This window comes from Hemitrygon akajei, chromosome 15, assembly GCF_048418815.1.
Source record: "Hemitrygon akajei chromosome 15, sHemAka1.3, whole genome shotgun sequence".
Classification (NCBI taxonomy): Eukaryota; Metazoa; Chordata; class Chondrichthyes; order Myliobatiformes; family Dasyatidae; genus Hemitrygon; species Hemitrygon akajei.
Window position 1 is genome coordinate 73727804 of NC_133138.1, and position 20108 is coordinate 73747911.

Genomic DNA, 20108 nt, shown 5'->3' on the forward strand with positions numbered 1-20108 from the left:
TCAGTGCTGAGTCGAGTGTCGATGGTCACAGGCCACAGCTGCAGAGTCAGTTCAGTGCTGAGTCGAGTGTCGATGGTTGTAGGCCACAGCCATGAAGTCAGTTCAGTGCTGAGTCGAGTGTCGATGGTTGTACGCCACAGCTGCAGAGTCAGTTCAGTGCTGAGTCGAGTGTCGATGGTTGTAGGCCACAGCTGCAGAGTCAGTTCAGTGCTGAGTCGAGTGTCGATGGTTGTAGGCCACAGCTGCAGAGTCAGTTCAGTGTTGAGTCGAGTGTCGATGGTCGCAGGCCACAGCTGCAAAGTCAGTTCAGTGCTGAGTCGAGTGTCGATGGTTGTAGGCCACAGCCATGAAGTCAGTTCAGTGCTGAGTCGAGTGTCGATGGTCACAGACCACAGCTGCAGAGTCAGTTCAGTGCTGAGTCGTGTGTCGATGGTCACAGGCCACAGCCATGAAGTCAGTTCAGTGCTGAGTCGAGTGTCGATGGTCACAGACCACAGCCATGAAGTCAGTTCAGTGCTGAGTCGAGTGTCGATGGTTGTAGGCCAGAGCCATAGAGCCAGTTAGGAGCTGAGTCGAATGTCGATGGTCACAGGCCACATCTGCAGAGTCAGTTCAGAGCTGCGTCGAGTGTCGATGGTTGTAGGCCACAGCCATGAAGTCAGTTCAGTGCTGAGTCGAGTGTCAATGGTTGTAGTCCACAGCCATGAAGTCAGTTCAGTGCTGAATCGAGTGTCGATGGTCACAGGCCACAGCCATGAAGTCAGTTCAGTGCTGAGTCGAGTGTCGATGGTTGTAGGCCACAGCTGCAGAGTCAGTTCAGTGCTGAGTCGAGTGTCGATGGTTGTAGGCCACAGCCATGAAGTCAGTTCAGTGCTGAGTCGAGTGTCGATGGTTGTAGGCCACAGCTGCAGAGTCAGTTCAGTGCTGAGTCGAGTGTCGATGGTTGTAGGCCACAGCCATGACGTCAGTTCAGTGCTGAGTCGAGTGTCGATGGTTGTAGGCCACAGCTGCAGAGTCAGTTCAGTGCTGAGTCGAGTGTCGATGGTTGTAGGCCACAGTTGCCGAGTCAGTTCAGTGCTGAAGTGAGTGAACTTCTTGGAGTAGTGAGCTGATCACCAGTTCATCCTTTGCTCTCGGCCTTTACACCTTGATCAAATCACACAAATAGTAAGAAAAAGTAAACCAAAGCACGTGGAAGATGAGCTGCAGAGTTCCCGAAAGTGAATCCACAGCTGCGGAGCCCGTTCAGTGCTGAGGTGAGTGAAGCCCGTCCAGGAGCCCAATGGCCGCTGTGCATCTACTGCTCCTGAACCTGCTGGTGTGGGACCCAAGACTCCTGCACCTCCCACCTGACAGTGGCAATAAGAAGACAGGGAGACGAGTCAAACGCAGGTGGGCAGTGCTGAGCACCTGTTTGTTTTCCACTCTTGTCCTCGACGATTTTAGTCTTGCTTGACACTTTAATCGTTGCGGAGTAATGGAGCCAGGCACGGGTTTGTCTTCCACCATCAGGCCTTGGTGCAGCATCCACTCCCAGTGATGGCTGCACTCGGGAGAGTCTAGTTTGCTGAATCCCCCGAGAGATCGGAAAAGTGCCAGGTCATTTAGTCAGTGAAAAGAACATCCTTTTTAGGCCAGCTATAGGCAGCAGACTGCAATGATTGGAGTTCAGAAGAGTGTCTAGAAGTTTTGTGAGCAGTCTACAAGACATCAACGTTGGTCACTGGTGCCATCTTGCCACCATCATATATTGTAAATGTAAGGGATTTTATTTAATTTGCTAAATTTTCCTTTTTTATGATACAGGTATTATTGGTTGTGGCATTTTATAAATTATACTTAATTTGATAACGTTAAGGAAATCATGTGATTCCTAAGGGTTATTTTACTACAACTGAAGGGCAGTGGTGGGTCCTATCTCCTATTGTCCTACCCTCTATGTACAGGTGTTTCAGCACCCAGATTCTCAGCTGTAACATACAATATTCAGTAAACTATATGTACTTTGGTAGTTGGAGAGATCTTGGTGGATAGGCACTAGATAGTGCAATATAAGAGGATTTTGTTCAATATCATTGATACACTGACAGATGTTCTAACCTATTACATTGCAAAAGGGTTTATTTAATTTTGCATAGAGGAATATTTGTTCATGACATTAAAATTCTTTTTTTTTAGTGAGAAAGTTGTCATTGTTTGATTTGAATGGACTAGGGCAAGGTATCTATGCCCACTACAAAGGGTGCCTTATTTTCAGTTCTAGAGTGGCAGACACAAGGACCAGTTATCATATGCAAGAATCCTTTGTTCAGTTTCAGAGCTGGGAAGGCAAACAATAGAATCTTCTGCAGTGCACAAGGAGACATCAGTTCATTTTCAGAGTAGTATGTACTTCCAGAGGACCACGATCACTATGAAAGAGGAGTGCTGAGCAATGGGTCTTTGTTCCGATTCAAGGTGGGGCCGTATGTATAGCACTAGGACCCTGTGAAATTTGGGAAATTTGCCCAGAACAAGAAGAGAAGTAGGGCAAATTTTGTTCAATTTCATGCTGGGGAAATGTTAGGATTAGGATCCCGCCTATTGGGGAGGAGTCGTTGGTTCCTCTTTAGAAAGAGCGGATTATAAAGCAAATTGTAGTCCGGATGCAAAGTGTCAGAAGAGCCTTTGTTCAGTTTTGGATTGGGGCGGGCAAAGTGCTGGCACTAGGACCCGTCGCAGGGAAGGAGGAGCCTTTGTTCAGTTTCAGAGTCGGGCGGATACCATCCCAGGCACTAGGACCCGGCGCAGTGCGGGGGGAGTCTTTGTTCAGTTTCAGAGCGAGCGCAGCTGCAGCTTCAGAGCCGGAAAGATCTCAATGGGAGCAGGGACCATGGCGCTCAATCTTAGTAATAACAGACTCGCTTTACTCACAGCCTATGAGGATGTCATCAACGAGAAGACCTCCACCGACTGGTAAGGGGATCTCGGCACAGAGCCGTCGGGATATAGTAGGACCAGGGGCAAGCAGTGGAACGGGAGTTGGGGATGGAGATGGAGAGGGATGCAGACGGTAAATCATAGCAGATTCCGGCTTTGGGGATTACCTCCTATTGCAGACTTGGGAAATGCACCAGCGCCTCGCTCCGGGCGAACAATAGGCCACAGCTGCAGAGTCAGTTCAGTGCTGAGTCGAGTGTCGATGGTTGTAGGCCACAGCCATGAAGTCAGTTCAGTGCTGAGTCGAGTGTCGATGGTTGTAGGCCACAGCTGCAGAGTCAGTTCAGTGCTGAGTCGAGTGTCGATGGTTGTAGGCCACAGCCATGAAGTCAGTTCAGTGCTGAGTCGAGTGTCGATGGTCACAGGCCACAGCTGCAGAGTCAGTTCAGTGCTGAGTCGAGTGTCGATGGTCACAGGCCACAGCTGCAGAGTCAGTTCAGTGCTGAATCAAGTGTCGATGGTTGTAGGCCACAGCCATGAAGTCAGTTCAGTGCTGAGTCGAGTGTCGATGGTCACAGGCCACAGCTGCAGAGTCAGTTCAGTGCTGAGTCGAGTGTCGATGGTTGTAGGCCACAGCCATGAAGTCAGTTCAGTGCTGAGTCGAGTGTCGATGTTTGTAGGCCACAGCCATGAAGTCAGTTCAGTGCAGAGTCGAGTGTCGATGGTCACAGGCCACAGCTGCAGAGTCAGTTCAGTGCTGAGTCGAGTGTCGATAGTTGTAGGCCACAGCCATGAAGTCAGTTCAGTGCTGAGTCGAGTGTCGATGGTTGTAGGCTACAGCCATGAAGTCAGTTCAGTGCTGAGTCGAGTGTCGATGGTTGTAGGCCACAGCTGCAGAGTCAGTTCAGTGCTGAGTCGAGTGTCGATGGTCACAGGCCACAGCTGCAGAGTCAGTTCAGTGCTGAGTCGAGTGTCGATGGTTGTAGGCCACAGCCATGAAGTCAGTTCAGTGCTGAGTCGAGTGTCGATGGTTGTACGCCACAGCTGCAGAGTCAGTTCAGTGCTGAGTCGAGTGTCGATGGTTGTAGGCCACAGCTGCAGAGTCAGTTCAGTGCTGAGTCGAGTGTCGATGGTTGTAGGCCACAGCTGCAGAGTCAGTTCAGTGTTGAGTCGAGTGTCGATGGTCGCAGGCCACAGCTGCAAAGTCAGTTCAGTGCTGAGTCGAGTGTCGATGGTTGTAGGCCACAGCCATGAAGTCAGTTCAGTGCTGAGTCGAGTGTCGATGGTCACAGACCACAGCTGCAGAGTCAGTTCAGTGCTGAGTCGTGTGTCGATGGTCACAGGCCACAGCCATGAAGTCAGTTCAGTGCTGAGTCGAGTGTCGATGGTCACAGACCACAGCCATGAAGTCAGTTCAGTGCTGAGTCGAGTGTCGATGGTTGTAGGCCAGAGCCATAGAGCCAGTTAGGAGCTGAGTCGAATGTCGATGGTCACAGGCCACATCTGCAGAGTCAGTTCAGAGCTGCGTCGAGTGTCGATGGTTGTAGGCCACAGCCATGAAGTCAGTTCAGTGCTGAGTCGAGTGTCAATGGTTGTAGTCCACAGCCATGAAGTCAGTTCAGTGCTGAATCGAGTGTCGATGGTCACAGGCCACAGCCATGAAGTCAGTTCAGTGCTGAGTCGAGTGTCGATGGTTGTAGGCCACAGCTGCAGAGTCAGTTCAGTGCTGAGTCGAGTGTCGATGGTTGTAGGCCACAGCCATGAAGTCAGTTCAGTGCTGAGTCGAGTGTCGATGGTTGTAGGCCACAGCTGCAGAGTCAGTTCAGTGCTGAGTCGAGTGTCGATGGTTGTAGGCCACAGCCATGACGTCAGTTCAGTGCTGAGTCGAGTGTCGATGGTTGTAGGCCACAGCTGCAGAGTCAGTTCAGTGCTGAGTCGAGTGTCGATGGTTGTAGGCCACAGTTGCCGAGTCAGTTCAGTGCTGAAGTGAGTGAACTTCTTGGAGTAGTGAGCTGATCACCAGTTCATCCTTTGCTCTCGGCCTTTACACCTTGATCAAATCACACAAATAGTAAGAAAAAGTAAACCAAAGCACGTGGAAGATGAGCTGCAGAGTTCCCGAAAGTGAATCCACAGCTGCGGAGCCCGTTCAGTGCTGAGGTGAGTGAAGCCCGTCCAGGAGCCCAATGGCCGCTGTGCATCTACTGCTCCTGAACCTGCTGGTGTGGGACCCAAGACTCCTGCACCTCCCACCTGACAGTGGCAATAAGAAGACAGGGAGACGAGTCAAACGCAGGTGGGCAGTGCTGAGCACCTGTTTGTTTTCCACTCTTGTCCTCGACGATTTTAGTCTTGCTTGACACTTTAATCGTTGCGGAGTAATGGAGCCAGGCACGGGTTTGTCTTCCACCATCAGGCCTTGGTGCAGCATCCACTCCCAGTGATGGCTGCACTCGGGAGAGTCTAGTTTGCTGAATCCCCCGAGAGATCGGAAAAGTGCCAGGTCATTTAGTCAGTGAAAAGAACATCCTTTTTAGGCCAGCTATAGGCAGCAGACTGCAATGATTGGAGTTCAGAAGAGTGTCTAGAAGTTTTGTGAGCAGTCTACAAGACATCAACGTTGGTCACTGGTGCCATCTTGCCACCATCATATATTGTAAATGTAAGGGATTTTATTTAATTTGCTAAATTTTCCTTTTTTATGATACAGGTATTATTGGTTGTGGCATTTTATAAATTATACTTAATTTGATAACGTTAAGGAAATCATGTGATTCCTAAGGGTTATTTTACTACAACTGAAGGGCAGTGGTGGGTCCTATCTCCTATTGTCCTACCCTCTATGTACAGGTGTTTCAGCACCCAGATTCTCAGCTGTAACATACAATATTCAGTAAACTATATGTACTTTGGTAGTTGGAGAGATCTTGGTGGATAGGCACTAGATAGTGCAATATAAGAGGATTTTGTTCAATATCATTGATACACTGACAGATGTTCTAACCTATTACATTGCAAAAGGGTTTATTTAATTTTGCATAGAGGAATATTTGTTCATGACATTAAAATTCTTTTTTTTTAGTGAGAAAGTTGTCATTGTTTGATTTGAATGGACTAGGGCAAGGTATCTATGCCCACTACAAAGGGTGCCTTATTTTCAGTTCTAGAGTGGCAGACACAAGGACCAGTTATCATATGCAAGAATCCTTTGTTCAGTTTCAGAGCTGGGAAGGCAAACAATAGAATCTTCTGCAGTGCACAAGGAGACATCAGTTCATTTTCAGAGTAGTATGTACTTCCAGAGGACCACGATCACTATGAAAGAGGAGTGCTGAGCAATGGGTCTTTGTTCCGATTCAAGGTGGGGCCGTATGTATAGCACTAGGACCCTGTGAAATTTGGGAAATTTGCCCAGAACAAGAAGAGAAGTAGGGCAAATTTTGTTCAATTTCATGCTGGGGAAATGTTAGGATTAGGATCCCGCCTATTGGGGAGGAGTCGTTGGTTCCTCTTTAGAAAGAGCGGATTATAAAGCAAATTGTAGTCCGGATGCAAAGTGTCAGAAGAGCCTTTGTTCAGTTTTGGATTGGGGCGGGCAAAGTGCTGGCACTAGGACCCGTCGCAGGGAAGGAGGAGCCTTTGTTCAGTTTCAGAGTCGGGCGGATACCATCCCAGGCACTAGGACCCGGCGCAGTGCGGGGGGAGTCTTTGTTCAGTTTCAGAGCGAGCGCAGCTGCAGCTTCAGAGCCGGAAAGATCTCAATGGGAGCAGGGACCATGGCGCTCAATCTTAGTAATAACAGACTCGCTTTACTCACAGCCTATGAGGATGTCATCAACGAGAAGACCTCCACCGACTGGTAAGGGGATCTCGGCACAGAGCCGTCGGGATATAGTAGGACCAGGGGCAAGCAGTGGAACGGGAGTTGGGGATGGAGATGGAGAGGGATGCAGACGGTAAATCATAGCAGATTCCGGCTTTGGGGATTACCTCCTATTGCAGACTTGGGAAATGCACCAGCGCCTCGCTCCGGGCGAACAATAGGGCATCATCGGATGCGAGGAAATATCATGATACAACATATAAATACAAATTTAATTAGTAGCAAGTTGTATATGCTGTATGTGTTATGAAATAAATATTTGAATTAACTCACTATAGTAATTTTATAACTGATTAAATATTGAGTTGTCTTAATTAATGGTATGCCTATTTAGGAATCGTCCTCGATACCCTTGAAATAACTTTGCTTAATATAACCGTGAAAAACCTGCAGTTAGTCATGCTTCTTAAAGTGCGATTTGTGATTTATTTATATTTACTGAAATATTTTTTATAGATAACCTTTAATTGTTTCAGTTGTGAAATATAAAATGCTGCTTGCAATGAACTAGGTAATCACTGGTGGTAATAGAGGGCGACGCCAGTACCTGCGGCGCCTGATTCGCTCTGCTTCTGGTCGGAAGTTGCTGTGTCGAAGAATATGAGCCTTAAGGCTGTTGTGTGATGGACAAATCTCTTCTTCCACCGCCCTGTGATTACCGATAGGTGACAGTCAGTGAAGCGCAAATCTTTTTCTTTGTTACATTGTAACGCAGACTGAAAGGATCACGTAGCTGATCAGATGCAAATCAGACCGCAATTTATGTCTCTGCCCGCCCACCGCCTTTCAACACTACCACCCACGCGCACTTTTATTAGGGCTCATTTCGGTACCTCAATATCTCTGCAGTGTGACCGATGCTTTGTGCGCCTTATCTATTCGCCATGTGCAACGTCTATTGCAATTGTTCATTTTAACGGAGTTATGAGACTATAATGGTTATTCCATTGACCCGCGTCTTCCGTGATTTATGACAGATAATGCAGTTGGTATGACTAATTATAATAGGACATGGAGATAAGATTGTGTGATTAGCAAATGATTTTTGAACTGCATTTCAAGCCTTCTCAGCAAAAGTAATCAATTTTATTTTTAAAACACGGAAAAACGTAGAAGTATTTGCATCACTCGTTGCCTAGGCAACCTAGTCAGTCTGTAGGGAATGTTATAAAAATTATGGCATTGTGTGTTGTACATGTGGTTTTCAGTAATGGTTAAATAATATGGAAATTGCTTTAGCAGCAAAGTGGATTACAGTCTTTTCCTGGGGCCCATGGTTTGTGTTTAAATGAAAACCACACAGAAGTACTTCAGTATTAAAGCTTCAAATGATTTGTCTGCATATTCTTAATCTCTGGATTAATAAGACCTTTATTCTATCTCATCAAAGTCACATCCATTTTGGAGAACTTTCCCATAAAAGGACTGGACAAGGACCTTCATATGGCAGAAGATCGGATGTGCATAACACATTGCTTGCTCAGCCCAGATTTTATGCCATTAAATTATATCCTATGGACCTAGTGCACAGACCTCTCCACCTGGTGCCAAATTTGGTTTTTGCAATTTTGCTCACTCTTAACTGGGGAATCATTTCTAATCAGCCTGTGTTACTAAGGCAAATATAATCAAGCTAAAATATGTTAATCACTTGAAAATTCAGAATAACAGAATTTGTACAAAAGTTCCTTCTATGTAAGTTCTTGTCATGTTTGCATCTCTTTATTTTTAATGCTTTCATGCTTTGGTCATTATTCTCACATTCCCTCACTGTCCTTACTCTTTACACTTTTAAATGTTGCTAAGCTGTCCACCTCAACAACTATTTTGAGCAGCTCGTTTGAAATGTGCACCATCCAGTTCATGCCTCCGAGATCCTTTCTCAGTTCCTCAGCTGGAACAGGTTCCAACATAGTGTTAGAATCAGTCAGATTTTTATGGAGAAAAGTTACAATGCACTTCTGTGTTTTTTTTTGAAAAGCTGATGAAAATGTGCAACTGATTTCCACCTAAAGCAGTAGGCTTTTCCATTAGAGAGCCATCATTTTTGTTAGTTGTTTATTGGTCTCTCCTGTTACTATTTCCCCTTGTCTACTTGTGTACTCATTCCCTGCCTTTTATCTTGTATTTCAGATTTTTTTTCTGAAAATCTTATTCATTCTATTCTCTGGTTGAATCTCAGGGTTGTACATATGTACTTTGATAATTTACTTTGAACTGTAATAGTAGCTTGTGTTTGTTTAGACCACCTTATTTGGTCAGGCCTTTCTTTGGCAAACATGATTTTAATTCTGAATCAATGATATTATTCATTATCAGCAATGTCTGCTTCATAGATCTTTTCTTGTACCTTCACCTGGATCTGCCGAGTCTGTGTAGCTTTCATTTCATTGACAAGCATATCCTTGCAAACTGCCTTAATATAAACTAACCTGATCTCTTCCATTTTACTTGATTGATTGGTATTTTGTGATTGATTCCTGTGATATATTGAAGTTTTTGAGTCTGCACTTGCTGTGGTGATTCCAGTATGGTTTGATCTTGGCTAAGTCCTGGGAGGTATTAGTGCATAAGGAAACTCTGGTTAGGCCTTTATATTAAAAAAAAATTGTACTTTGATCATATATTATAAAAATATACTCTGTCCTTACATGTGGACTTCGATTTTTTTAAAAATGTACAAAGACACGGCTTTTTTAAAATCGCAAGATTTTGTTTGTGTTTAATCATCTTCCTGTGCAACATTTTAACCATCATTTTGAAAATTCCTTAAATGAGAGTATTTGACCAAGATGTGTATCCTGTCATTATTTAGGAAATTGACTCTTTTATCAGAGACAGTCATCTTCCTGATGTGTAATATTTTAATGAAATATCATCTGTTCTGTATTTCACATTTAGAAATCAGATGCTTTTATGTATTTTGTAATGCAAGGGCATTCTCATTTAGATCTTTAGTAACTGACCTTGTGCATTATCCTTCAGCTTTCTTGGTCTCTGAGGCATTTAATACAGCATAATGGACAATCCTCCAATGCTGTCTTCCACAATCCAGCTGAGTATGACTTCCCTTTCTTAGTTATTAACTGCTCATACATACAGTAATCAGAGAATTTCCTTCAGTCATTTTCATTCTGTTGCTCCTTACAATTGCCTCTGTGTTGTCAAACTGCATTTCTGATATCCAGTCTTGAATGAGGCAGAGTTTTCTCATGCTAGTAACTGGGAGGACAAAAGCTTTTGTTATCTATCTTTTTATCTCCTTTCTGAACATCATTAGACAGGACCAGCTGGTTTAGGACTTCAGCATCATATTTGACATCTGAACTGACCTTATAACTATGATATCACCTTCATTCCTCTTAATCTCTCAGGGCTGAGGATGATTTATTTCCCCTCCAATTCTATGGGTTCTGAGGTGATAAGGCTCTTGACATGAGATCAATTACAGAGTCAAAGTTTTTTTATGAAGTCAGATAAGTATCAGATGATTCTGCTCACTGCAACTTCGAGTGTTGAGAGAAATCTCGGCTCAGATGGATGGAATTAACACGGAGAAAAGTTCTTTAATTACTCAAAAAAATTTGTTTAGTCGGACCCTTGTATTGACTTGCTCTTTTAGCCAACTGCAAGGAGTTCCTTCTGTAGTAATTGCATACAAATCTGTTCCCTGGGATGTCCTTCTCTTCAAAAGTATGCAAAATGTGAATTTGCATCGGCCTCTTGCCAAATTTTCGATGTTCGTGGATACAAAGGCCTTCTTGCTTTTCTATTGACGTATAGCCTTATCAACATTTTGTTGGTCTGGGGTGATCACTGTTCCCTCTAAGCTGTGCAGGTGCACAGCTGCGCAGTAACTGAAATGCTCCCACTCACGTAGCCTTTGTTGCAGTGTAACTGGAATTTTTTTAATGTAATGTTAACATAATTTTGAAATTATGCTAATATAATTTAAAAATTTGTTAATATAATATGTTACTGAATAATATGGCCTTGTGGCTATACCCACTCATGGGAAAGGCTTTGGGATTAAACCCTGAGGACAAATCTGGAGCTGGAGTTCCTAAGGCAGTCTGACATTGCCTTCAACCTCATTCTGGCAAATCCTGTGACGACACTGGTGCCAAGCTGTATCGGCCCTTGCCCTTCCCTTGGACAACATTGGTGTCGTGGAGAGGGGAGACTTGCTGCATGGGCAGCTGCTGGTGTTCCATACAACCTTGCCCAGGCCTGCGCCCTGGAAACTATTCCAGGTCTCGTGAGACTAACGGATGCCACCACCAAAGAATAATAAATGTACTACATCCTTGGAAACATTTTAGAGCAATATATTTAAATTATTAGTATTTCAAGTTGCAATACTGTTACAAATTGTAACAATAAACACAGAATGGAAGTGGGTAGCTCATTGTTAAACGGCTGGCCACTGAATGCCGTGCCATTCAGTCAAACCATTTTACTTTTGCTATTGTGCCTGTTAGTTATTTTGACTGCCCTTCATCGTTTGCTTGTGTTGTGAGTCATGGTTTGTATCTGCCTGTGCAGTTTTCAGACTGTTTTTTTAAAAATACATTCCTGCTCAGATCAATGTTTGCAAGCAGCTGTTTTAAAAAGAAGAGAGAACTTTGGGGGTAATAGTTACTGGACCAGATGGGATGTGTAGGATAGAGTCAAGCACTGAGTCTCTGGAGATGTTCTTTGAAGTGCTAATTCCTGCAGGCACTGATTCTAGCTTTATTTGTGATAAATTTACTTGTATGCTTTTCAATTCTTTTCCCTGAAATCAGTTTTCATTTTTATTAGATTCAAAGTATCTTTTTGGACATTTTATAAACTAGTAACTCAGTACTTACTTTTGCCATAATCTGGATAGTTTAGGAGCTGATGGGATGTATATCTGAATGCAGGAGATACAATTACTTGGCTGGTTGCCCGAGATTATATCATAGGGTTGCTTAGGTAATTTCTGTAACGTGCTCTGATTATTGCAGTGTGATTACATCATGAAACTAGGTGACTAACTAGAGTAATGGCATGTTTAAAACAAAAAATCCATAAAACTGACCTAGGAATGATTATTGGGGTTTGAGGATCTGATGGTATTACTATTATTAATCCAGTTATTTATCATGGTGGATAATACAAGGAAGGAGTATGGTGACAAGATAACCCTGATTAATTGCCGTAATGGTGTTGATAATGACAGGTAGAGAGATGACAGGTCAGTGGCTGAATATGCACTCTGCTAGTTTGAGTATTATAGCAAGTATTCACTGGTCCAGTCAGATAAGTATCTCATTTTGTTTATGACTTCAGATTCAGATTGTCATAAAATGATCCACTTGTCAAGAGTACCCAGCATTTGCCCTTCCCTTGCAGTCACAGTGCTTTGCTGTGTAATTAAACCTAGGGGAATGGGTGACAAAAGTATCCATGTCCTGCAACTTAAGTGATGTGACTATAAGTTGCTTAAGTGTTCTAATTGTTATCCATGACTTAAAAACGCAATAATTCCATAAATAAAACAAAAGGAGCAAAATTTGACTTTGCTTGTTGGAAGTCAGTGGAACTAAATATGCAAAATGCATATCTTTAGTGGTTACTAGTTCTGAAGTGTTTATGTTAGAAGATTAAGACAGGTTTTGATTCAGAGTTACATAGGCCCTTTGGCCTAACTTGTCCATGTTGATCACCATGCCTCTCAATGATAATCCATTTGCCTGTGTTTGTCCATGTTCCTCTAAACATTTCCTATCATCCGTAGTATCCAGGCCATCTTCAAGGAGCGATTCCTCAAAAAGGCAGCATCCATTAATAGGTCCCCCATCACCCAGGACATGGCCTCTTCTCATTGCTACTATCAGGAAGGAGATACAGAATTGTGAAAGTACACACGCAGTGATTTATGAACAACTTCTTCCCCTCTGCCATCTGATTTCTGAATGGACATTGAACCCATGAGTACTACTTCACTACTTATTTGGTAAGGGGTGGAAAGTTCAAGGGGGATTATTAGAGGAAGGTTTTTCACTCAGAGTGGTTGGTGCATGGAATGCACTGCCTGAGTCAGTGGTGGAGGCAGATACACTAGAGAAATTTAAGAGACTACTAGACAGGTATATGGAGGAATTTAAGGTGGAGGTTATATGGGAGGCAGGGTTTGAGGGTCGGCACAGCGTTGTGAGCTAAAGGGCCTGTACTGTGCTGTATTGTTCTATGTTCTACTGCTTCTACCTCTGTGGCAGCTGGTACCATATACTGTACCCACCATCTATTGTGTGTCTAGGGGGGGGGGAGGGGATCTTGCCCCTTCAAATTCCTTTTAAATCTACCCTGCCTGGACTTTAAATCTATGTTGCCTTGTTTAAGATTCCCCTACTCTGGGTGGGGGGAGAGCTTATACATGTTTACATATTATATCAATTTGTGGGAGGAAATTAAAATTGCCTATTTATGAAATTTCACTACGATCTAATCAAAAACCTGAAAAGTTAAAGTGTGCCATCCAATAGCGACTTTTGTACGTCCTCCTAATTAAAGTAGCGGAAATCTGCATCGGAGCTCACAATAGCCTGGTACTGAAATAAGTGGTAAAAGGATATTCTTTGACATTGTTTTTGCTACCTCCTTATTCACTCATCTTCACAGACATTGGAAGCTAATTAGTTGATCAGCTGATTCAAACTTTGATCAAATTTTATAATTGGATGTTATCTGCAGTTCAAAAAGTGTTTACTTGCACTTTTTGGCAGCTGAGGTCATGAAGCAATTGCTTTATTCAGACTGAAGCTTGGAGTTAGAAAAAAATGCCAAATACAAAAATGCCAAATACAAAGAATTCTTTTAAAGTCAAAAGACTGTTTGACTGCCTTAATTCTCCCATCCAGCAGACCCATCTAGTCCATACTGGTCTTCTGCCTAGTTCTATCTTGCCTGTACCTGGACCATAGCCCTCTAATCCAGGTATCAATCTAAACTAAATGGCTTGGCATTAGTCATGTAACTTTCCTCTTGTGCCAATGTTTGTTGAATGGTGTTTAATCTGTTGCCTACTGAACTTGGTGTTTTCAGCATGATTGTTGAGCACTGCATGTTGTAGCCACAGCAACAGGGTAAGTGAGAGGTGGGTGTTAGGTTAGATGATCCTGTGGATGTGGGTTGGTGTCAAAGGAATGGAGAATTGCAAATTCTACATCCATACTGGAAAAAGTAGTGCAAGAAGAAACCCAGCTACAATTTTGCTATTGGGAAGCTCTTGGAAACCACACTCAGAAACAGAATTAGGACTGATACGGACATGTGTGTTCTGATCAGATTTGTAAAATTAACATGTATTAAAAAAATATTTTTGTAAAAATAGTTTGTAGTGTTTGTAATTTATTATTAAGTTTAGATTCAGAGAATATATATGAAGCATACAGAATCTTTGACATTATGAACAGAAGCATAGAGTGCAAAAACCAGGAAGTCTCAATAAACCTTTTTAAAAAAAAAAGATTTACCCTCAACTGGTGTTATGAACGTAATACTTAGGAAAACTGTCAAGGCTTTAAAGAGGTCACAGAGTGAGTTGTACTGTGATTCCTTTGACTAAATCCCTCCTGTGCCTTTTCTAGAGGACTTTAGCTATGTGGATAGTTTGGAAAAGTTGTGTTCTTTATTGAACAGAGGAGCTTATGAATAATTTGGAATGCAGCAAGTTTGGGAGGAAGTGGATAAAAAGGGAAAAAAAAAATCCCATTGGTAAACAATCAGGAACCAGAGAGGGTAGAATGAGGTTAACTGGCCAAAGAATCAAATGTGACATGACAAATTTTCTTATGCAGTAAGTAGTTAGGATCCAGTATGCATTGCCATCAAAATAGTGGGGGCAAATTCTTTGTGCTGTTGAAAATAAATTGTTAAGTACTTGAATCAAAAGTTGGTTTTGAGGAGAACATGGATAAGGTAAGGCTAGCTGGAGTGATGTGTCCTTTGTGTTAATTTCAACAGTGCTGTCATTTTGCCATTTCTTGCCTTACAAATGTGCTGCATTACAGTTGGCCATGCTGCAATTCATCTGGTACAATTAAATCCATCGGTCCATTATATCAAGCTATTTTATGGTTCCAAGTTGGCTTCTTCAAATCTAACTGCACTTTCTCATTTAGAATTTTTTTTTATACAAGCTGCTGAATTATGTTGGTTCCAAAAAGTGATGGAATATCCAATATGCTTGTTATCGAGCAAGCTAGAGCTGTAAGGATTTTTAAAGCATTTGGATATCTGCCCTAATATTTACCTGTCAGTCATTTTTTATATATAATGCTGTTTAACATGTTGGGATGTTAGATGTTATTGCTGTTCTTGAGTGAAGTTCCAATGAAGTGGGTGTTTTGGTCAATTTAGTGTCAGTCCCTCAAGAGAACCAAACTGTGATGGTTTGTCATTTTCAATATTTAAGATGAGTGAGAGTTGGGATTCCATGCATTCTGAAAAATAAGAATTAATTTCAGTGCTACGTCTTTGAAGATGAGAAGGAATGGGTAGACCACAATGCTTGAAGGTTGGGAGGAGCAAAAGAGGAAAGTGCAGAAGTGATAGATTTACAAATTGGAAAAATGCCAAGATAGCAATCTTTCAGCTTACAGTTATACAGATATAACTTTATCAGATATACATTTATAATTTAAAAAGTTATATATTTGTAGAGCACATAAAAAGGTTTAGAAGTCTGTGTAAACTGGGAAGCTGTATTCTGAGCAGAGGGTAAATGAGCATCTAACAGGAAGATATAATGGTGGTGGGAGCAAAGCCGATATTCCAAAGGCAGTGGTAAAGTAACAGTGGAAAATAAACATTGCCTGGGTCATATTGGCATTACAATTGGCATTGTAAAACTATATTCAACAAAGTCACTATTGTATAGGTAGTAAAATATCAGTTTGATAATTCATGAGTGCATGTCACAATTATAATCTGATAACTCTTTTCAATTGTGTCCAGTCCTGGTCATTGAGGCTTAAAAAAGAGGTATTTAAACCTGGAAGTGGTGTAAAAACAAGCCATAAAATGATATTAAAATATAGAAATTTCACTGATCAAAGCAGTCTTGAAAATCTTTTTAGCTCTGAGAAAGTATTCTATTGTGTTTTATTTATCTTTAATCCAGGTAAAAAAGATAAATCTGTATAAGTAATTGTTAAAGTAGAAGACTGATATTTTCTGATCAAAGCTTGTAATGGGCCTGGACCAGGCTAGCAAAGACAAGCACTTGAATTATACAGCAGCCATATTTATGCTGCTGTTGGCCACTTGACAGCTAAGCTACAATAGACTGAATTGCTGACTGTATCTATTTTGTGATCTTGTGAGTCCTTTCAGACTGAATTGTTTTTCTCTGAGGTATGATTGTGTATCTATTTCATTTGATTGCTGTGAATTAACACCCTTCATTCACATTGCATTAATATTTTGAATGTTACATTCAGATATTGGAATTCCTACCGTTCTCAATTTAGGCCTTAAAGATACACGTGCAATATTTCATGTTGAGAACATTGAACAGTACAAGGCCTTTGGCTCACGACATTGAATTGACCTTTTAATTTACTCTAAAATTAATCTAACCCTTCCTTTCCACATAGCCCTTCATTTTTGTTTCATCTGTGTACCTATCAATGGGTCTCCTAAAGTCACTAACGTATCTGCATCTATCACCACCCCAGCAGTGCATTCCATGCACTAACCACTCTGTCTGGGGGGAGAAAAAAGCCTACCAGTGACATCCTCCCTATACTTCCCTCAGATAACGTAAAAATTGTTCCCTCTCATATTAGCAATTGCTGCCTGGATGAAAGATGCTGGCTGTCTATTCTATCTGGGCCTCTTATTATATACACCTCTATCAAGTCACCTCTTGTCCTACTTTGCACCAAAGAGAAAAATCCTGGCTCACTCATCCTTTCCTCATAAGACATGCACTCTCTTAACAAGGCAATATCCTGGTAAATCTCCACTCTACCCTCTCTCAAGCCTCCAAATACTTCCTATAATGTGGTCTTAAAAGCCATCCATCATGGCTTTTGAACTCCGTGTCCCAACTAATGAAGGTCAATGCATCTTGCATCTTCTTAACCACCCTATCAACTCGTGCAGCAACTTTGAGGAATCTATGGATGTGGAGCCCCAGGATCCTTCGGCTCCTCCACACTGCTAAGAATCTTGCCATGAACCTATTACTCTGCCTTCAAGGTCAACCTTCTAAAGTGCATCACATTTTTTTTTCTGGATTGAACTCCATCTGCCACTTCTCAGCCCAGCTCTGCATCCTGACTTTGTCCTGTTGTAAACAGTCTTCTTCACCATCCACAACACCACCAGCCTTCATATCATCTGCAGAGGTATTAACCCATTCTTCCATTTCCTCATTAAAGTCAATTTATGGAAGTCACAAAGAGCAGAGATCCCAGAATGGATCCAAGCAGAACACCACGAGCCACGGATCTCCAGGCAAAATATGCTGCATCTGCTACTACCATCCTCTGCATTTTAAGGGCAAACCAACTCCAAATCCATGCAGTCAGGTTTCCCAGGATCCCATGCCTCTTGACTTTCTGAATGAGCTCATCATGGGGAACCTTGTTACTAAAATCCTTGTACACCCCATCTACCACTTGACCATCATCACTTTGTTTTGTCCCTTGTAAAAGTCAGTGGGGCTCATGAGGTATGATCAGCCCCTCACAATGTAATGCTGACTATCCCAGATCAGGCTATGCTTCTCCACATGCTCATATTTCTTGTCTCTAAGAATACTCATTGGTCTATAATTCCCAGGATTATACCTATTACCTTTCTTGAACAAAGGAGTAACATTTGTCACCCTCTAATCTTTTAGTACTACTCCTATGGTCATTGAGGACTCAAAGACTCTTCCCTTACTAACCTGGGGTATATCATGTCTAGCCCTGAGGATTTGTAATGTTTTCAAACATTCAGCACATCCTTTTTCTTAACCTCGAGATCTAGAATTCCTTCTGTGCAGTTCTGAGTTGAATGTTCAATTCCCAGGTATTTCATGAGTTAATATTCTTGTTTTTTAAATTTTTTGTTAATTTTTTAAAAATTGCTCTTTGGTTTGGGACTTGCAATTGAAGTTTTTGGTGCTTTATATCAACCTTTATACCAAGGCTGAACATAAATTGATTGTACCTAAACACTTCAAGGGTAAATCATTGCTACCTGCACTGGTTATCCACTGACATTTTTTAGATATTCAATTTACAGATAACAGAAATTTTTGTAGCATTAGGTTACTTTACTGTTTGTTCATCCATGAATTTACTTATTCAAAAACAAGTGGCTGAAAGGATGTTAGTCTGCCAAGGAATGGATAAATATCTAGAACTAAAGTTGAGGGGGGAAAATGGCATTGTAGGAGGTGCAGAGGTGAGTGGTGCCAAGATGTGAACAACACAAGAAATGCTGAAGATGGGAGAGGAAAGGAGTGAGGACAGTCAATTGCCAATGTTTTCAATGATTTAATAATAGCTTTGATGTACTCTTTCTTTTTTAAGAACTGTGTAATAATGAAGTTACTGAGGGTGCAAAGTTGCCATGGAAACAATCCCCAGACTTCTGGTTTTGCATAGCTTCAGTGATGTCTTGGTTCTTGGGGATGTGGTAAAGGAGCAAATATTTGCATTTGCTATAGTGCTTTGTGGTCTATGAAGTGCATTTTGAATGCAGTCACTATTGTGATGTATGTACAGTATCTGTGGCCATCAATATGTATTTAGCAAGCTCTTAAAATTGTGATAGTAATCTGTTTCAGTCATCTTGATTAAAGTATAACTATTGGTCAGGAAATAGAGGATAATGCCCATACTATTTGAATTATTCCAATGGAACCTTTTAAAACATTTTCATTAAGCAATGTGCTGTAGAACATTTTTGATAGTGTACCAGAGTGTCAATCTAGGTTTTTCTGTTCAGAATCTGTGGAGTGGAATTTGAACCCAGGACTTGTGAATCAGCTGTGACTGCTGCAAACTGAAGCACAGCTGACACCCAGGTGCTTGGGGGGGAGTTTTTATTCAGTTTTTAAAATATTAATAAGGGCCAGAAGAGACCAGTCGTTTAGAATCTCTGTAATTACCAATTAATTGTTGTTTCCAAGGGCTTCCGTTGGATGAGTGCTTTAATTGGCCAAGCAGTGTGTTTTTTGCATGTTGATCATCATCACTTTCTGCATCAGGGGATGAACGTAATGCTCTACTACCGCATAATCTTTGATTTGAAATCTCATCATCTTCACCCATACTTTTCCTAATCCATTTAAAACAGTTAACTGTGTGAGATCTTCACCTTACATTCATCGAACAATTGCAGCAAATTCTCAGTGTAAGAAATATCTAAAGCAGAGTGCAGATATATGCATGCTGTGGTGTTGATGAAATCTGAGTCACATGGCCCACTGGTACCATGTGTTTAGCATAGTCAAGAAAAGGCATTTATCAGTATGCTTGGAGAAACTGCATCTGAGTAGCCTTTTATTTTCTTGCAACATGATGCATATTTCATGGTGACAATACACATTTTAGTATTAGGAATGAGGAAAAAATTAACCCTTAAATCTAATTAGCTTGTTTTGTAATTGTTTATATTTTCTGCTATTGGCACTTGTACAGTTAATCTGGATTGAATTGCCTTTGGAATTGCTGCTAGGGCAGTGGCTCATGTAAATCAATATTTCATCTGCTTTGATGGTGTGACTGAAAATCCTGATGGGACGACTTCCAAATATGAAAGAAGGTCATTAGGACATTGTGCAACTGCAGATCTAAAACTAATAACACCGCCACATATGAGGAACCAGATTCCAACTGTGCACAATGCTCATCTTGCTATTTCTTACGTAAAATAGAGGTGAAAGTACTGCATATTCTAACAGCTGGATAATGCTGTCAGTGTCCATTGTGAATAATGACAATGTGATGCTGTTGTCAATTTAACTGTAAATTGATTTCTTCAACCTGTAAATCTGACCTAGGTATGCTTTTGCATATTTTAAGATTTAGATGTGCAATAGTAATGTTTTGTGAAAGTACTTTATACATCTTGATTATTTTCAATGATATATTTAATAAATTATATCATATAACTGCCAGAACCCTAACCATGTTTTTTCAGTAGAGTGTTGCAGATACCATCTCCTGTTGTATCATTTGGAGTTAAATACCTTTTAACTTGCCTTTTTATTAGAGAATTTAAAAAAATTGTATTTTGTTTTGCTATTCAATGCTTGTATTAGTAATAGAATCAA

General features: G+C 41.6%; 1 protein-coding gene across 2 annotated transcripts in view; it reads left to right on the plus strand.

The window, feature by feature from the left end:
• Positions 1-6479: 6479 nt before the first annotated feature.
• The window catches only part of LOC140739453 (drebrin-like), a 198564-nt gene continuing 184935 nt past the window's right edge, over positions 6480-20108 (plus strand). Inside the window, exon 1 of one of the 2 annotated variants that reach the window (XM_073067762.1) lies at positions 6480-6778. In XM_073067762.1, the coding sequence (XP_072923863.1) occupies positions 6681-6778 (98 nt within the window). In that variant the 5' untranslated portion in view covers positions 6480-6680. The remainder of the gene's footprint in view (positions 6779-20108) is intronic. The other variant, XM_073067763.1, reaches the window with a different exon arrangement.